At 54.2% G+C, this 18,327-nt stretch overlaps 5 protein-coding genes across 5 annotated transcripts; 2 read left to right on the forward strand and 3 right to left on the reverse strand.

Moving 5' to 3' along the window:
- Positions 1-1,636: 1,636 nt before the first annotated feature.
- On the forward strand, positions 1,637-4,798 carry CkaCkLH20_03312 (rho guanyl nucleotide exchange factor; the record flags this gene model as incomplete). Its single annotated transcript, XM_038886031.1, has 7 exons — positions 1,637-2,097; positions 2,197-2,437; positions 2,489-2,803; positions 2,864-3,058; positions 3,113-3,566; positions 3,617-3,838; positions 3,891-4,798. 7 exons carry the CDS (start codon positions 1,637-1,639, stop codon positions 4,796-4,798), a joined length of 2,796 nt encoding a protein of 931 aa, XP_038748540.1.
- A 1,060-nt stretch (positions 4,799-5,858) lies between these two features.
- On the forward strand, positions 5,859-6,488 carry CkaCkLH20_03313 (shwachman-Bodian-Diamond syndrome protein; the record flags this gene model as incomplete). The annotated part of the gene is made up of 3 exons (XM_038886032.1): positions 5,859-6,028; positions 6,255-6,378; positions 6,432-6,488. 3 exons carry the CDS (start codon positions 5,859-5,861, stop codon positions 6,486-6,488), a joined length of 351 nt encoding a protein of 116 aa, XP_038748541.1.
- Positions 6,489-8,739: 2,251 nt separating this feature from the next.
- Positions 8,740-9,288, reverse strand: CkaCkLH20_03314 (pro41 protein; the record flags this gene model as incomplete). Its single annotated transcript, XM_038886033.1, has 3 exons — positions 8,740-8,796; positions 8,852-9,168; positions 9,231-9,288. 3 exons carry the CDS (start codon positions 9,286-9,288, stop codon positions 8,740-8,742), a joined length of 432 nt encoding a protein of 143 aa, XP_038748542.1.
- Positions 9,289-15,707: 6,419 nt separating this feature from the next.
- Positions 15,708-16,453, reverse strand: CkaCkLH20_03315 (uncharacterized protein; the record flags this gene model as incomplete). The annotated part of the gene is made up of 3 exons (XM_038886034.1): positions 15,708-16,026; positions 16,093-16,315; positions 16,372-16,453. The coding sequence occupies 3 exons, from the start codon at positions 16,451-16,453 to the stop codon at positions 15,708-15,710; spliced, it is 624 nt and encodes a 207-aa protein (XP_038748543.1).
- Positions 16,454-16,849: 396 nt separating this feature from the next.
- On the reverse strand, positions 16,850-17,686 carry CkaCkLH20_03316 (opa3 domain protein; the record flags this gene model as incomplete). The annotated part of the gene is made up of 2 exons (XM_038886035.1): positions 16,850-17,512; positions 17,597-17,686. 2 exons carry the CDS (start codon positions 17,684-17,686, stop codon positions 16,850-16,852), a joined length of 753 nt encoding a protein of 250 aa, XP_038748544.1.
- Positions 17,687-18,327: the final 641 nt, after the last annotated feature.

Below are 18,327 nucleotides of genomic sequence, written 5' to 3' on the forward strand. Positions count from 1 at the left end.
AGAAAACGTGGGGCAGGAGCCAATGAAGGTCTCGTTTTTACTGCGCAGGCTGCAGACGGCACTCCAGCCGGGGCGTGGAGCGCATAGGGCAGACTCGGCAGCATCAGATTGGAAGAAACGCAGGACATTTTCCAGGTTGAAGAGAGGACCTGAAGCCCTGAGAACAGACGAGAATGCAAGTGGTAGCCTCGTAGGTACCTACCTTAGGTACGGGGACATGGGGGGTCCTGGGGTCCAGCTGACGGCTGTGACGGCTTGGGAGTGGATGTTCTTAATTACTAAGCTTACTTGGCAAGTTGCTTACATAGTAATGACACGGCACCTCAAGTTTCCAACCTTTTTGGCCAACGTAAAGCCACCAAAAATCGATGATGCTTATGTAAGGAAACAAAACGTGTGTGTGTTCCTGTTCCTGTTCCTGACTGGCACGACTTCCGATCCGAACCAAGACCCGCGGGCACCGTCTTTCCTGGACTAGGACTAGGCCGGTCCGGAACCACCACCTCTGCCCCATCGCCGAGACCGAGTCAGGTCTTGAACGAAGCCGAACTTACGGCGAACACCAACGCATGCATATCATCGTGTGTTCATGTCTTGCGTACGGTATGGTAGGACGAAGACGTGAAGCTGTAGGCGATTGACGTCCAACCGAAGACGATGAGGTCTCAAGATTTTCATCTCACCGGCGGTATTCGGTCTCGAGAGACTGGGCAAGCCACCTCAGTCCTTGGTTGGTTGAACGGCCAAGGCGAGAGCAAATGACCGGTACACGCCAAACAGACCGGTAGACGGAGCCTTTCTTTGTCTCCCGCTCGCTACGCCGCTCGTCAAGATATGGCGCTGATTGAAGTTGGCCCGTCACCGCCATGTCGAGTTTGTTGTGTTTGGATACGCCATCTTCAGAGACCTGCATCAGCTCCAGCATGAACTCCGACCCGAGGGACAACATGATGTCCGGGTTGGACTTAGGTGCGACCAAGGCATCCAATTCCCGTCGTGGACGCAAGATCCACGGATCTTGACCCGACAACGACTCGCACTAGTTCTGCATTTTCAAGTCCGGCGCGCAGAGTCTATGTCGCAGCTGCATTCCTCCCGTCCGGTTCGTTGGTAGATTCGCCGGGTGCGACTTTCCACTGCAGGTCCGTACGACACCGCAGCTTCTCGTGGGAGCCAACCCAAGAGGACGACGCAACTTGATCGTCGTCAACATGCGAAGCCGGCGAAGCAGGTGCGCGCGAAATGCAATCCCAAATTCTGTGGTTTCGGCCAGGACTTTCCACCGCTCAATTCCATTGTCTGTTTTAGCCATCTTGCTTCCGCCCTCCTGATGAAAGAGCTTTCCCGCTGTACTTGTTCCTTCTCCAACTCCCTCCTTCCCTCCTTCGCTCTAGTGACCCCCCTCTAGACTTCGTCCCGTCTCCTTGAGTCAGGAACTTCACGCCGGCGACACCATCCTCGTTGGCTTCAACCCTCCAAATCCCCCCCGCGGCTCGCAGTCCTACCAATTTTGCATCATTCATCTCCTGATGTTGCTCGAGTACATCATGTTTTGAATCCTCTTGGTCTTGCTTTTTGCTTCTTCTTTTTTGGTGTCTTGGAACCCAGTTTTACCTCTTCTTTCTTGGACTGCACAATGGCATCGCCACCAGACTCTGCATCTATTGGAACCAGTTCCCGCTCCAGTTCTGTCCGAATCACCCGTAAGACATGTCCCGCCACGTCCAACTCCCCATCGCCGGAGCCCCAGCAGAACTCATCTAGGTCGGGCGGCCACTTCGAAGATATCGACCTTTCATCTGAACTTGACGGCCTGCACATTGACGGTGTTGAGACCTGGGATACTTTGAGTGGCATGGCTGCGTTTGGGTTCGAGCATAACGACTACGATTTCCCCGGTGATTCTATTCCTTTTCCCCGGATCTCAATGGATTACAGCGACGATGCTCAAGAGCTGTCGGAGCCGGATACGGCAGCCAAACCTGACGGACCGTTTCATAAGTGGATGAGAACCCTACATCGACGAGCCAAGCAACGCCCTCAACCTATGAACGCAGACGGCACTCTTCCGTGGAAACTCCTCGACCCGGCTGATAGGTCAGCACTCTCGCGGAGAACCCGACACAGGAGGTCGTCATCGGGCTCATCTTTCGGTTTCGTTGCGACGGTGAAAAGTGCTAGTATCAGTCTTGCTAGTGGCAGTGTGATGTCCCGCCCCCGGGGCCACAGCCGCCGCTCCCTCGCACACTCCAGGACCGATCGCAGCAGGAGAGCTTCCTTCACTACGGCAAGAGTCTCCGAAGATAGTTGTCATGTGGAATGGCCGGCCAGCGTCGATCCCATGGCAACAGAGCGTGCCCTGCAGCGTCGGCGCATCTTGGAGGAGCTGATCAGAACTGAAGAAGGCTACATTGGGGACATTCGCTTCCTCATGAATGTATGTTTCCGGGTCAAGCTTGAGAACGTAGAGGAAAGCTAATTCTTGCAGGTTTATATTACGATCCTTGCGTCTCTTCCCACGTTGCCCATGGGGCTAAGGTCATCTATCAATCGAAATCTCACTGACATTGTCGAATTACACGAGGAGCTCCTGGGTGAGCTGCATCGAGTTGTACCCGATTCCGAGTACTCGCAGATGGATATTCCGGCAACAGCCAGCAAGCCCACGGGCCGTGGTCACCAGCGAATGAGGAGTCTTGACTCTGTGCCGGAAGACGATAAGGCCATAAGCTGGCTTGAAATCCCGGGCATGATGACCGATGCTCAGATTGCCGGCGCCGTTGCGAAAGTGTTCAGCAGAAAGGTAAGTCTTCAGACTCACCGTGTACTCTTCGGAGGAAATCCACGGCTGATGACTTTCTAGATGAACCGTTTCTTCATTTACGAGGAGTACGGCGCCAAGTACGAGCTTATGATCAAGGATGTTGCTTCAGCCCACCGCACGATGCCTCAATGGGACACGTATCAGAGAGGCATTGAGGCATTAGCTTCTTCTCTGGGTTCCGTAAACGCCCATGCTGGCCAGTCGAAGAAGTCTTTGACTATTGGAGACCTTCTTGTCAAGGCAAGCATATGAACCTGGGGGCCGAGAATCGCGCTAACACAGCTTCAGCCCATACAACGCATCTGCAAGTATCCCCTGCTGTTCGCCGAGCTCCTGAAATACACACCGGTGGCAGACTGCCCCAACTCCCACATGGAGGTGGAGAGCGCCCTTTTACGACTACGAGAGGCGACGGCTGAGATCAACCGTGCAACCAACGACAGTCGAATGAAATCCACCCTGGAAAAGACGTGGATTCTCCAAGACCGACTGGTGTTCCCGGATCAGCAATTGGATGCTGCGTCAAAAAATCGCATTCGGTCGTTCGGCCACGTCGAACTTTGTGGTGTGCTGCACAGCTGCTGGCAAACCAAGGAAGGTGCCAAGGGGCAGTACATGATCTGCCTACTTTATCACAATGTTTTATGTCTTGCTTCGGCCAGCAAGGTCGACCAAATTTATACCATCCAAGCATGCATCAACTTGAACGGCATCAAGATTGAGGAGACGGACAACGGAAGAGGTATGGAGTCTTTCGTGACTCGCCATTTGCCATCACTAACCGTTTTACAGGCCTCCAGTGCCATACGGCCCCCTTTTCGTGGAAACTCGTTTTTGAATGCGACTCCCAAATGTACGAAATACTCATGACCGCCTGCACGCCGCGCGAGCAAGGGGAATGGCGAAGCAGGCTATCGGCCCTTGCCAAGAGAGAAGAAGAGCAGCTCGACCTCAACCTGTACAGTTCGTTGTCACTCCCCATCAGGAGTCTTGGTACAGTGTTTAGAAAACCGGGTGGGTGTCCATGATCTTCTTGACGATCTAGAAGTTGCTGACCAACGCTCAGGCACCGTCGCTCGTCGGATATCAATACATCGCGCTACGACAGTTGGCCCGAAGTCACCTCTATGTCAAGTCATTTTGAAGAACACCAGCGTTATGCGAGATAACTCAGAGGCAGCGACGAGTTCTTCTATTAACCGCTCGCAATCGTTGCTGACGACGACCAACCCCCGCGTACCCGTCATCGCCCCTCCGCGAGGCGAGAGGGCTCGGCTAGAGGCCCTGATGGCCGATATTTGGAGTCGAGAAGTGCTGCCGTTCCCTAGCATGACTGGCAGGTCTCGCAGCGAGCACCTCGTGCGAAGTTCAGCCAGCACTATGATGCGAAAGTTGAGTGTTGCAAGCATCGCAAGCTCATTTGCCAAGAGATCAAACAGCGTTGCCAGCATTGGCAAGGTCATGGTCGAGGACGAGTCGGGCGATAAGCAAGAGGACGCCCACCATGGGCCTTCTATGAGGCTCAACACGACTGATACGACAGACTTGGATGTTGAGCACGGTTCTAATGGCGAAGGAGACAAAGCACCAAGCACCAGACTTGCACAAATCCACGACGACGTCGAGCTTAAGAGCACGGTCAGCGCTCCGACAACCCCGATGCTTGGTCCCGCCAGACTCGACGTGCTTGCCGACCCCGTCGAAAGACTCCGGTTGGATCACAACTATCCGACTGCGGGGAATGTTCTACCATCTAGGCCGATCGTATTGCGTACCGCGTCGGGGAACAATATACCGCGAGTCCGCCCAAGCCCGGGGTCGTCCAAAAGATCACCTTGTCCGCCGGAGATGGACAACCAAACCCGGGCACAGAAGGTTCCCAGGTTGGCCCACAAGTCATCGATGCGGTGGGGAAAGGTTGGCACATTGAACAGAGATGATCTGGTGCAGGGCATCCGAAGTTTCTTTCGATGAAGGCCAGATAGTACGGTTGATGAGCGTTCGACAGTACTGGTTTGAACAAGGTTTGGATGGCAGCATGAAGAGACCACATTCGTTATTTGTCCCTCCTTGGGTAATCTACGACATCCCGAGGCGCTTCTTTAGGGCGACTTGTCCTCAGCTATTCTTAGTTTAACCCAGCATTAGGCTGTTTTGGTTTTGGTTGTTGTCAAGCAGACGAGAGCATAATGATACCCCCCACCATTGCATAAAAGGCCGGGGCCTTTGACGTACGCGCGTACCTTGTGATGTCAGTGAGGCCATCGTGAGCGTTTGCAAGGTGGTTTGGCTTGATTGCCTCGGCGTTTCGAGCAAACGGAGGTCCATCCACCGCATGTTTGGAGGTTCTATTCAGGTTCAGCTCCAGCTCTGGCCCCACAATGGCATGCTGCTGCGGTGACTGTGGTCAGTGAGCTATTGGATGACATGCGTCGAGGTACCTCGGGACACGAGAAGGCGAGGGAATTCCAAGGGCTTTTGGCGTGGCCACAGGTTCTTTTCCCGTCCAGATCTTTCCAGCCGCAACGTGTGAATACCCCTTTGGCCTAAACCTTGGTTTGGGAGTTAGTAGTGACGTACTGCGCTGGTGCGATGCAGGAACGCTCAGAGTTCCCGGTACCTAATCCGACGTACCTGGAAAGAGCACGGAGGCGCTACAATGAGGTACTGCCCCGCTCCCCGCCTGGGCAAGCTCCAATGGCGGGGCAGTGATGAAAGGTAGTCGCGTGTTCCCGCACCTATGACGTAGCTTCCTAATCACGGGCAAGCTGTACAGCTCCTGCCTCCTGCTTAAGCTGAGGAAGCTCCCCTCACTCTCTGGGCTCCCTCGATTTAAAAAGCCATTCGGAAAGCTTCCTCTTCATTCTCTCATCAGAACACATACCATCATCACACATTACCTTATTTACCATCGAGATACCCGCGTCTTCGCACCCAACAACACCTAAGCAACAGCGACGAACTTGTATCTGAGTTCACCACAATCACTACAACCACCACCTACCTACTTCCATCACCACCCCAGTCAATCAAAATGGTCCGCGGCGAGGCTAAGCAGGTCAAGGTTCACTACAAGGGCCAGAAGTCCGAGGAGGATTTTCTCGTCTTCGTTGAGGACGAAAAGCTCTACCAGGACTGGAAGACCGATAAGTCTGTCCCCATGGCGCACTTCATCTCGTCGTTCAAGATCTTCGTCACGCACAAGTAAGTCGCCCAAGTTACCCCTCTTTCTCCCTGCACATCATCAATCAGATGGACCTGCCATCCCCGGATCCGTTTCGGTCACCTTGGGTTATCGGCGCCTGGCAGATACGCCATCGCGTATGGATTGGTTCGTGAGCGGCGAAACATCCTCTGTCGATCCAGATCTCGTTACTATTTCAGTATTTCATCATGTCCATCTGCACACGGTAGCTGACAATGCAAACAGGCAAGGCGCGCAGGGCACTTACGACGCTGCATCCAAGGCGTCGTTGGAGAACGAGTTCGGTACCCACGTCGATGACGAAGTCATCAAGCAAATTTTGGAGAAGGGCGACAGCCAGACCGCTGAGGTATGCTTTGGCACCGTCACCATATTATACCAAACTGACAAAACTCGCAACAGTTTCCGGATCGCCAAGGTCCCAAGAACGACTCTAAGGGTGGCATGGTCGCCCACTAGAGAACTCTTGCCAACAGGGCGAGGTACATTGAGCCGCTGCCTGTCCCTCGCAGCAACCCGCGATAGGTACGCAACCTGGCTTGTCGCAGACGTCGCAACCGCACCAATGGCGACAGAGGTATGAGAAGTGGACGTGGGCGTTGATGGTTTCGAAAGCGATGATATTCTACGGAAATGGTCAGCGGAGGAATTGCGCTTGACAATGGATGCTCAACATCGGTGGAATGACCTTGCAATGGCGGGGAAGGTTAGGGTTGGTGAACACCACGAGAGTGGGACGTCACCTTTCTAATTAACCTTAACTGCATCCCCCCGAGCCCGTCAAGGGTTCAACATCGACACCATCTGAATCAGTGATGGGTCGATTGCATGGGATTTCCATAGCGATAAGATAGCACAATATGAGGATATGAATTCCCAACTGTTTCGCCGACGTCCTTGATTGACATCTCCTTCAGTGTGATTTTCATCCCGTTAACTTCGCAACGTTTAGTCAAACGTCCCGCTCAGGCCGTACGCTGTGTGTGCAGTTCTGGCCAACCGGCGATAGGACCGATTTCTTATCGGCCGCTTCATGAAATATAGAGGTAACGATCTGTCTACCTACGTAGATGAAATTCATAGCAATATTTAAGCCAAGGCGACTATAACAAGTGTGAAGACAAGACGACGTAAGTTCTGTCAAAGGGTGGGGATTTCTCCCACCCCCAGTAGGTCTCTCTCTCGTGATGTGCGCCCGTTTCGACAGTGTTTCGGGAAAGTCTTGCAGGCGTGGAGACCTCGAGACGGCCCCTGCCTCGCTCCTGCCCTGCCCTGCCCTGCATTTTTTTTCTCTCCCTCTTCGTAGTATCTTGTCTTGTCTGTGCCCTTGCAGAATGTCGTCTAGAGGAAATCTCGCGAATGAAATTTTCTCGTGCGGGTTTCCTCGTATGCACCTTGTCGATAGTATTGGTATTGTCGATATCACGCGGGTGTTATCGTCATTTCCTGGCCGTACCTGAGCGAAGCCACCCCGACCCCGGGAGGGGCAGGGGGGATCCACTACGATGCAATTTGCGTAGGGCGGATGAGGAGGGAGCCGCACGCGAGAGCTGAGTAGTGAGTACACCCTTGGCCGGGGAGAGAGGGAAGAGAGGAGGGAGAGAGAGAGAGAGAGAGTGTGTGTGTGTGGATGGGTGGGTTTGCTGTCAGTCGTTCAGAGTTTGAACTTTCTCGTCCTTCTGGAAGGGGGCCAGAGAAGGGAGGAAGGTTCGTCGTGGGGTGCTTTTATTTCCTATCTTGGGGGTTGGACATGTGCCCGTCAGTTAAGCTTGTTTGCCGTCTATGCCGTGGAATTCTTCTTTTGGGGAGGCTTGTGAGAAAGTTTCTTCGATGCGAGTGTCGGATTGGAAGCCGAGGAGTTCACGATGCGAAGTGGTAGGTAGTCTTGACTTTGTTGACATTAGGTTGTAGCATTGGTACGCTAATTCGCTATGGTAATCCCAAGGCCACTTTCTTTCTTGACAGCGATGGAGCTTTTCTTCCTCGGTCTGGTGCACTTTGCCTCCTCACGCCTTGACTTCCCTCCTGCTGCTCCTACTCTCTCTCTCTCTCTTCCATCCGTCCGCTGAAGAAGGCAAGGCCCCACAAACCCAAGATGGTCTTGAGCCGAGCTTCGGGATGATACACGCGCCAAGGGGAATGCCCTCCATCCATGTCTCCGTCGGACGTCAGCCCATGATGGATGCTGTTGTAAGGGTCCCCGCTCTTGCGAAACAGGACGAACGAGAAACATGGTTGACCCCTTCCCTCGATTCCGAACCACCCACACCACCAGCCAAGTTAGGGAATTTCGCCCAACGCTTCGAGATGACTTTGCAAGAGAGAATAGCCCCAAAAACGAAAAGGGAATCTTGTTTTTTGTTGGTATCCAAATTTTTTTTGTGTAGCCGAGATAGTTGGAAAAGAGGACGAGAAACAACCAATGTTCCCACTTTCGTTGAAGGGAACAAACGCCGATGCTGGATGCCGTGATATTCGATAGTAGATCGTTAAAAACATGTATAAGAAATTGTTGTAGTTTCAAATCATTGCTCAGAGAAAGAACGATTAGGGAATTCGTAGGTTCGTCCGAGTTTTCGTAGGATGTCGTTCGGCTCGTCGGAGGTCTTGCCGTGTACGGGTTGTCTCTCTGTCAGAACTCTATGGTCCTGCGAGGTTGAGGCGGATTGTAGCACGTTGGGTGATGAGCGATGTGGTGAGATTGAGTTTTTTAGACTTTGCCGCCGCGTCCTCTTTGGGGAAGTGTCCATGGCTTAGCGCAGATGATCTGGCGTGGTGTTAGTCAACTAGTGGAAATAGTCAGGAGTAAAAGTGCAACATACCTCTCCTTCGCTGTAGGCCCAGAAGTAGACGACCAGAGAAATAAGATAGTACAGAGCGGCGTTGGTGCCCTGGTAGATGAGGGCGGCGGCGAGAGACGTGAGAGGGAGGATGATGAGGCGGAACTCGAGACTGCGGTGGATCGCGCTGCCGGCGATGAAGCCCAAAGGCCACTCGAGAGCAACCATGAAAAGGGCCATGAGCAGGTTGATGATCTGCAACACCGGTATGGGCTTGACGGCCGGGTCCAGAGTCTTAGTCAGGAAGTCCCAAAAGATCTTGGGCCAGAAGAAGCCCTCGAGAGCGGCTCCGAACTGGTCTGTTGATAGAGTTGATTAGCGCCGAGCGTATTTGGCTTAGACCGTTGGTGATTTGACTTACAAGCTGCGGCGCTCATAACGATGAGGCGAGCCCAGTGGTTCTTGATAAGACGACCCATCTTTCTCGATTACGGAATAAACTCTTCTTCTCTTGGTCTCGAAACCTTCTTTTCCTCTCTCTTTCTGATTGCTCAGTTGTCGTGTAGAACGTTCTTGGTGATGATCCTTTTTTGGCCTGTTGCGCTGAACCCTTCGGTGACGTCGTGAAGATTTGTCGTAACCTCTTGATACCCAAAAACCCGAAAACCAGCGAATGAAGGGAACGAGGGAAACGGTCGTCGAGATCGGAGTCCTCTCTTGCGAATAAAACGGGTTGAGCAAAAGGCGACTCAGTCGAAGAGAACCGTGCAACGGCGAAAGGAAAGGAATAGGTACCGGACCTGCGGAAAGGAAGAAGTGAAGGCGTCGAACAGAAGTATGTCGATATTAAAAGAAGGCTATCGACAGGCTAGTGCACAGCGCTGGCGAGGCAAAGAAGAGAAGGTCGAGAGGGGAGGAGGACGAGAAGTATCAACCGAACCCAAGGCGGGGAGGGAAGACAGATCTATATTGAGACGAGAAGAGTCGGGATGGGATGAGACGTTCCTGGGTTGGAAGTCCAGACCAGGGGGGTCGAGGTCGAATGTGGATGTGGTGAGCAAGTGGGCTTGCCCAAAGGGCAAGGCACCGAGCCGCACAGAGTGAAGGCTGGTTGAGGCTTGTATCAGGATGGGCCCCGGGCTAGCTGGCTAGGCAGGGTTTGACTACTATCGAGTGTTTCTGGCTCGATGCTGGGGTGAGTTCTCTTGAGATCCAGGTTCGGGCAATCTGATCTATGATGACAGCGGGCATCCGAGCGGCATTGAGACGTTTCTGGTTGCGCGATGGTCTTGGGAGTGTCTGCTATAGCCCAGGCAGGTGGACGATAAGAAGGGGCGAGCCAGGGGGTGGTTCAAGCCCAAGGCGGTGGTGGTCGTGGATGTGGTGGAGCAATGGTGAGGTCGATGATGACAGCCGTGTATGATGCGCCTATGGGCTCGATGGCTGAAGGGTTGAAGGGTTGAGGCTCTGTAGGAATATTTTGCTAGTGCCGGGAAGCCGTTGTGAAGACACGGGGTAGTGTAAGGTAAGGTGGTGTATGAGGCAGGGTGATGAGGCGTTGTGGTGGAGTCCCGTACTAAGGGTAAGGTAGATGTTCGTCAGGGATCTGTGCTCTATTGCCCCCGTCGCATGAAGTTTGTTTGAAGATCAGACAAGACGACTGTCAGGGAGAAGTCGTGAGGCAAGGAGGTGGATGAGGAGGGAAGAAAAAGGTAGACAGAAACGACGGATAGTGGCACATGCGAAAGATGGAGGCAGACGAGTTTTAAGAGACGCCAGCTTTGGCAAGTAGACCGGGGTTGGGTTCTTGATCTGGGGCGGGATGGATGCAAGAAATAAGTGCAGAGTGCAGAAAGCGGCATCATACGTCCGTCTAGCAGAGCAGCAGCAGCAGCAGCAGCAGTATCCGTAGCAGCGGCAGCAGTTGCATTACCCGCCCGACCCAGCCACGGCCGAGACCGACCATCATCTCAGTCGAGAGCCAGTTGAAGGTGGTCACACACACGTATACAGCGCACTAGACGGTCAGGGTCTGGAGGGCTTGATGGGGTTGCAGCCGTCACTTGACTTGCACGATGGGGATACATGGCGGTAGAGACGGCGTACCTCATCGAGGGACTGGGAGTGGACGTGGGTGAGGCATGTAAGTGAGCGGGTACGGATGCAAGGTTAGCCGGGATGGCGGGGGGGCATGAACGAGAGCTGTGAGTGAGTTCAAGAGGGATATTCTGCCATATTGTTTCCTGCAAGCAATTTGGAGCGTGGAGGCGAAGAAAATGGCACTGGCAGGATGGGAAGAGGGAAAAAGGGCGAGAATAGAGAGGTTAACGCATCGAGGTGATTGGCAAGTCGTGGGCGGTTAGAGAAGACAGCTCGGACCAATGAGACCCCTTGCCGCTTCACCTTTTGACAGGCGAGGGTGGAGTGCCCCTGCAGCCAAGGGATCAGGGGTGACACTGGGGCCGTCTGGTCTGCCGTCAGATCATCGCATCACAGCGGTGTACTTCCGTCTTCTGCGAGACTTGGTGACAGACAAAGTATCTCTCGTGTCATCCCAGGTTTCCCCTCGCTTCTACCACACCACGGTCCAATGCCTGCTCCTGGTTGACCACGCACAGAAGAGCGGCACTCTTTCAGCGGTCTTGAGTGCCCTGGAAGCCTCTTAGGGTCGCTGAGGTGTGATGTTTCCCAACCCACTTTTGGAGGAGAAATCGATAATCTAAATTGGCCAACGGTCGATTTAATTAATCTAGTCCGGCCATTTCGACAAATGAACGTTGAGAGAAATCTACGATAGGCAATTGAGAACGGAAAACAAAAATAACGAAAGAAACAATACCCGCCGTTGCCCGTCCCGGGGGTGGATGGTTGACGTTGGAGTTCACCTCAGCGTCATCTCAGCAAAGTCCAGCAGAGTTACGCCTGCCAGATTGGCCCAACCTCCCCGGGAAAACGTCGCCAAATGCCCTGAGCAGTGATGGCTCCCACACCCGTCCCTGCTTCCTCACTCTTTCCCTCCCTCTCTCGCCCATACACTTTGCCTGTCGCACGAACTCAACTGATCTTCCAGATGGCGTCGAAAGCGTAACAGAGATCGTGCACCCACACACACCACAGCGAAAAAGAAAAAGACGACACAGCCCACGGACAGGCCACGCAAAAGCCTGGCATCCCGAACTTCTTCGCCAATACCTCACCACAAGAACTGTGTTGGTTCATGCCATCTGAACCTCGCCCAAGCCCTGAGACGGCTGATCAAAACCGCCTCAGACAGAGGCAAGTTCCAGAATGGCTGTGCTGAGGCACATGTCGTTTGAGAAGATGGGACGGGCTGTCCCTCGCCCGGTCGCAGGCGCTGTCTCGTCCGAGCCCAACCCTGTCCGTCGTCGTCGTCCAGTTGACCACTACCACCTTGGATTGGACCTCTTGGGGGTCGAATCGACTACCCCTGGCCTGGCCCCGTTGCCCTAAGAGAGTCTCATTCAGACCCGTTTGCGCTGGAGGCTGGGCACTTAGGACATGGATCGGATTTTTCTTTCTTGTCCCCCTGTTCCGCTGTTCTTGAGCGGAATGCTCTGTATCTTGGCCCCCACAGTTCGATCTTGTCAGTCACCTTTGGCCAGAGTGACGACTGACGACAAATACCGTCAACGACAAAGGAAGATGGTGGAGAAACATGAGCCGACATACGAGAAATCCAGTCTCAATCGCATCATGCTAGGTCGAGGTGCCAAAGTCCTGCCTGTCACAATGCCATCCTCGGTACCCTCGCCGGGAACCTAATGAAGCCTCACCACTGCCAGCTGGCTGCGCGGCTAGCAACCGAGCCAAATGAGGGTGTCGAGCGTCTCTTCTCTCAGTTATTCAGCAAACCTCTCAGATGCATGAACGCCTGCATCCTCAACGTCTCTGGACGTAAGCAACGAGGTCCCTGCCCTGCTTCACCAGTCTCGTCTCAGACCGACGAACAGACGATGGGGGATGAACGCTGCACTTCAGACCGCGAACAGACCACCAAACGAACAGCGACGTCCTGTCAAGCAACCCATGTCGACAAAACCTTATTCACAAGAGTTGACGGAAGAGAGGAAAGGGGGCGGCTTTGCTCCCGTTACCAACTACGAATACCTTGAAGTCGGGTCTCTAATGGCGGTCTCACCGACGTACCCCGTTGACGACCTGACTGAACCGAGCACCCATGACTCTTCAGACGGTTCAATTAGGATGTAAAGCCGTTCTTCTCAAAGCACCGACTGTTTGGCGTCGGCTATCGTCAGCTTTCTGCGGCAACCGCTCGAGCGCTACTGCTGACAGGTCCGATCAAGCATTCACCACTAAGACTAGCGGACGACGGGAGAGTTGTCTGTGGTGCCGTCGTCGAGCTTGTCAACTCGACAGTATCAATCACTCGCCGCACCAGAGACGCCTCGGCGTCAACCAGCTTAGCGTGGACATGCATCCCTGTGTCAACTCACGTCTCCGGGGATGCGTACTTGCGCACCACCGTATGTGAGAGCACTCGAGTCGAGCACGGTGACGGTATGCTGCACGCAATATGCACTGCAGTACCAGGAACCACATCGACCAGCAACATGGATCGATATTGACTGATTCAGTAATGGTACGGCGGTATGAATGGCGGCACCGAATCGATAGTCTCTGGGCTAAGATTCCTCAATCGGCTGACAAGCCAAAAAAATTGCTCAGAAATGGATCATCTCACCGGACAAGTGGCGGGTTCCTGGGGTGTATTTGACTCTTGACGATTGGCAATATACTCGCCTTCCGGATTTCGAAAGACTGCATCGCATCCGTTCTCTGCATTGGCTCGATGCACGATGCGGCTAAAAATAAAGCAAGAAAGCGAGAGGGAAGACCGCTGCGGAGGAGAGGTGGTCAACTTTATTTTCTTGGGCGGCTCACGGCTCTTCGTCATTGGCCCTCCTCTCCACAGCAACCCACATGGCCTCCGTCCACACTTCCCAGGGTTTACAAGTCCAGCCAACCATCGCGGGCAACACATCACTTGTGCTACTGCAACCGCCGGGCAGATATCACATCAATCTATTCACGCGGGATTTCCGTGAAGGCTGGAGAATGGCCCGTTCGGTCTCTCGAGAAGCGGTCTGTCTTCTGGAATCACACAATCCCATTCGCCTCGGCACTTGAACTCGACTCCAGAAATAGATCCACCACTGTGTGGTCTCTTGCCCGAGTGGCCCGAACTGCAAGTCGCTGCAAGATCTTCTCATGCCATGCAACGCTCAATCCCCGCGCGCCGGATCCAATGGACCGAAAGACTCACCGACGTTGCGAGTTCGACGACGAGTCGCACGTGAACTGCAGATGCTCGGCCTCCTCGCCCGTTGCAACATTTCCCCTCATCAAACGGGACTCGGAACGCAAGAAAGTTTCTATTACAATAATTCGGCTCATATCACCAAACTTTGGGGGCCATCGCACGTCTAGAGTTCAATCGTCAGATAAGCATACCATCCGGAATCCGACTTGGACCAAGCGTCTCGTCTACAAGCTTTTCGACAATACAACGACTGTTATCACGTAATATGGGTGTAAGCCGGCTACAATACGGCAACAATATGGGATGGGCTGAACGACTCCGGGGTCACGCTTGTAAGCGTCCATAGTCCCTCACCGAGAAACTCTGCTGGTCGAACGTCACCTCTGCGGCACGACTCGGGTCACGGCTCACAATTGCCGCGTTGAAGTCACCAACATACACAGTCGTCTGCGGTGTTGCTCGTGTCAGTCACTTTGCGGTTATCCAATCCTTGTCCACAGGTCAACCCAGTTACGTGGAAACCAAGGTCATCCCCACTCAAGAGCGTCTATCTGCAGCAAACCCGAAGCCAAGGAAATCTTCTAGAGCTTTTCGACACAGAGTGCAAGGTCGACCGAGAAGGCGACAACCATGAAGAAAATCTGACGTCGATCACGAGCCGAGAAACTTCAAAAGCAGATTCGCGATTCAGTCGGGAGCCGAGACTTGACAAGACGTTTGGCTTGGCTAGCTTCAAATGCCTTGACTCCAAGCCCTGTGAACGTTTGGAGCAGATCGTCCCCTCTGATCAAACGCGCACTGCTGCACGTCTATCTCTCTTCCCTCTGCTATCTTCTGATCTACGTTCACCTTAAACAGTTTGGTGGAAATATAACGGGGGACTAAGGTGGTACTGATCAGCACGGCTCTTGCACGCAGCCGAGAACGAGTGAGGAGAAATCTGGGCTTGGGATGAGGGTGATGGCCAAGCCCCGACGGCAACTGCTTCACCTTTTTCTGGGTAGTAGGGAACGTCTGCAACCCACGGTCATTTAGGACCGGACGTCAGAGGACGCCCATCCAGCCAGACCGTCTAAGCACGGATCCCGGCCTTTCATCCCGAGTTTTTGAGACGCGACAGGTGAAATTTGGCAGGAGTTCCAAACGCCTTTTCCGTGGTGTCAACCCGTCGTCTGACGCATAAACGATTAGTTGTTGCAGCCGGCATCTTTGGTGGTTTCTTTCTGCCCACGGCTTGAAGCCTCTTTTTTTTTGGCTAATGCTAGGAGAAGTGGCTTATCGAGTCCGTCGAGGTCTTCGAACCCCACCGCCTCGACGATGGCATCCTCCGCCCCGTTCCTCGTCTCAAGTCTCCCCTGGCGAGGCACACGGAACACAGCCTCCCCGTTCGTCGCCCAACCCCTTCATCGTCATGCGGTGAGTCTGGTGCGAAGACCCCAGGATCTGAAGAGTCCTCCTGTCAGGCAGATGCCATCCGAATAACCAGCGTCGCATCACGATCCTCCTCCACCCTGTGGCCCCCGTCTCGATCGATGAGCAAAGCCTCCCCCTTTCCACCTTCGTCCCCTTCAATTGACTCTCCAGGCTATATGCTTGCTATACAAAATGCTCCAGCTCTAGAAACCGGAGGACCCGGCTGCCTTTGGTCTCGCCCAGGAGATCTAGGATCCGGGCTCTGCCTTGTTCCGTGTTGGCTGCGGCGGCTATAGCGCTGGGGGAGTCTCCGATCTCGCTTAAGAGGTTGGCGAGGTGCTCTGAGAGAGGAGGACCGTCGGCCATGTGTCTCAGTAGGGACTCGGAGTGAGTGAGGTCCTGCGGTGTGGACTGGCTGGGTAGCAGCGTTGAGAGGGTAGACGGGAGGTCGGAGGCTGAGAGGAGGGGTATGAGAGGCACACCAAACTTTACAAGCATCCTGCTTGGTTGTTGTTAGTTAAGGCCGATCATGCCTCTTGCGTCTTGCTCCCGCGCTGTGTCTACTGACTCGATTTGCAGCCTCATGAATGCCTCCATTGGGTCCCTCTGCTGTCCGGCAGGGTCGACGAGGAAGATTACCGCGGCGTCTTGGCCTTGGAGATGGGCGAGGCGATGCAGACGCTGCTCTGTGGCGGGGCTGTCTAGGTCTCCCGGAGAGAGCAAGACGATGCGGAGCATACGCGGTGGTCTCGAGGTAGGAAGGGCGATATCGTGAGAGTCCAGCCTGCCCTCTGTGTGAATGATGTAAGTGACCAGTGAGAGTGGTTATTGCGACGGATCCTCTTACCTTTCACCCGAGGTGCGATCTTGGGAAGGGTGCGGACGGCTGCAGCCCATTCAGGGCGGCTTCGGAGTTTGGTACACCACATCGTCCAGATGGCGGTTGCGTTCGGTGTCGAAGGTTCGCGATGTGTCTCGCTGATACGAAGCGATGCCGGTATGGTTGACCGTTGTGAATTTCCAGGATGTCACTTTTCTCTTGAGCCATGCCAAAGGTGATTGAACTTTGCTGTTTTGATTGGTATCTTTCTATAAGAGGTGAGAAAATGGCAGGAACTACCAGCCTGTTCCTGCCTTTTGGTTCCTACCCTGAGAGTGAGGTGTCTATGATATCGCTGGAGAAGTGTAACGCACTGTACCTTCCTTCTACTACAAAGTACAAGAAAAAACGCCAGCCAAGTGGTATCGTAATAAATCGTACAAAGCATCCCTCGTCTTCCTGCTCTCCCACCGCCGCCAAACTCAACATTCGCCCCCGGAGGCATCTACGCAGCCGTCTGCGTCGGCGCAGGCGGCGGCGGCGGCGTTTGCAAACTGGGCAGCAAAGGTTGTTTCGTCTTGGGGTCTCTCAGCTCCCGCAGCGCGTTCTCGAGCGCCTCGTACCGCCGCCTGCGGTCCTCCTCGGACCTCGCCAGCTCCTCCTCGCGGCGGGTGAGCTCCTCCAGCCTCGCGTCGAGGACCTTGATCCTCTCGGCGTTGGCGTCGGGTTTCTGGGACGCCTTCCAGTACTCGTAGACGATGATGGCGGTCGCGACGCCGAGGATGAAGGCGTCGCCGATGACGTCGGCGAAGAGGTCGACGGCCTTGGCCTCGGGGAGGGGCCGGAACTTGCGGCTCCATACGCTGGTGATGGTGCGGCGCTTTTCTTTGGTCTCCGTTGACGAGGAGGAGGAAGAAGATTTCTGCTTCGCCTCGGGGTGTTCGGCTTCGAGCCTGGCCTGTTTCGCTTTCGCTTCCTCCTCCTTCTGTACTTGTTCTTTCGTCTTGACCGTCGGGGCCTCGGCTTTTTCTTTTGCTCTCATTTCTGCTTCCACGTTGCGGAGGAGGGCCACGGAGAGGCGCATGTTGAGCTGGTGGATCGACTGGCCATAGCGGGCGGCGAAGGCGCGGAATTTGGGGTGGTCGTGGGCTTGTGCCTTTATGCGGTTCTGCGCGAGGGGATCGGGGTGTTAGTCACAGAGCTTTTCGGATGGCAATCAGAATGAGGTGGGAGAGAGAAGGGATTGTCGTACAGCGCCGTATTTCGACACATGCCTCACAAAGAGGGCGGCGATCTTGAAGAGAGGCAGCGGCACCATGGTGGGGTTGTTCTCCCGCGCCAGGTTGTTGTATTGTTTGTTGGTTGGAGGGGGAGTGAGCTCCGAGAGCTCCGTGCTACGGCTTTGTCTTGGCCCGGGTCTCGGCCCGGGTCTCGGCCGGTGTTTTTACTCGTCAATTGGGTCGCGGGAGCAGATCAATCGCGCAAGTCAAACGCTTTGGATTTGAGGGATCGTAGATATGTACAATGCAGAGTAATATTCGAGTCGGGGTCCCCCGGGGCTACCGTCAGGCAGCTGACGTCGGCGCTGAAGCTGGAGCCTTCGGTGGAAATATTCGGAACCCGCTCATTTGATGTTCCGCTTTCTCTAAGCTTCGGGGCCGATCGAGGCACGGGCACCCCGGCCAGACGGAGGTGAGACTTTGGAAATTGGAAAGGCCCAGTCTAAGAGGTGCCAACCTATAATTATCGCTGATGATATTATCAGAAGAAACCCAGCTTTGGGGGAACAACTATCTTCTCACTTCACAAAATGTACAACCAACTTTGCATCCTTCTCATGGGCATTGAAAGCTGGGGGAGCATTCATTGCTGAATGAGGAAAGAGACCCATGCTGCTTACCTAACAGTGAGACCAAGTCTTTGTGGAGCAGAATCACGCAGTTTTAGTGGTCCTCATTGCTGACTTTGGCGCTCCGGCCTCGA

Source organism: Colletotrichum karsti, assembly GCF_011947395.1.
Source record: "Colletotrichum karsti strain CkLH20 chromosome Unknown Scaffold8, whole genome shotgun sequence".
NCBI classification, from domain to species: domain Eukaryota; kingdom Fungi; phylum Ascomycota; class Sordariomycetes; order Glomerellales; family Glomerellaceae; genus Colletotrichum; species Colletotrichum karsti.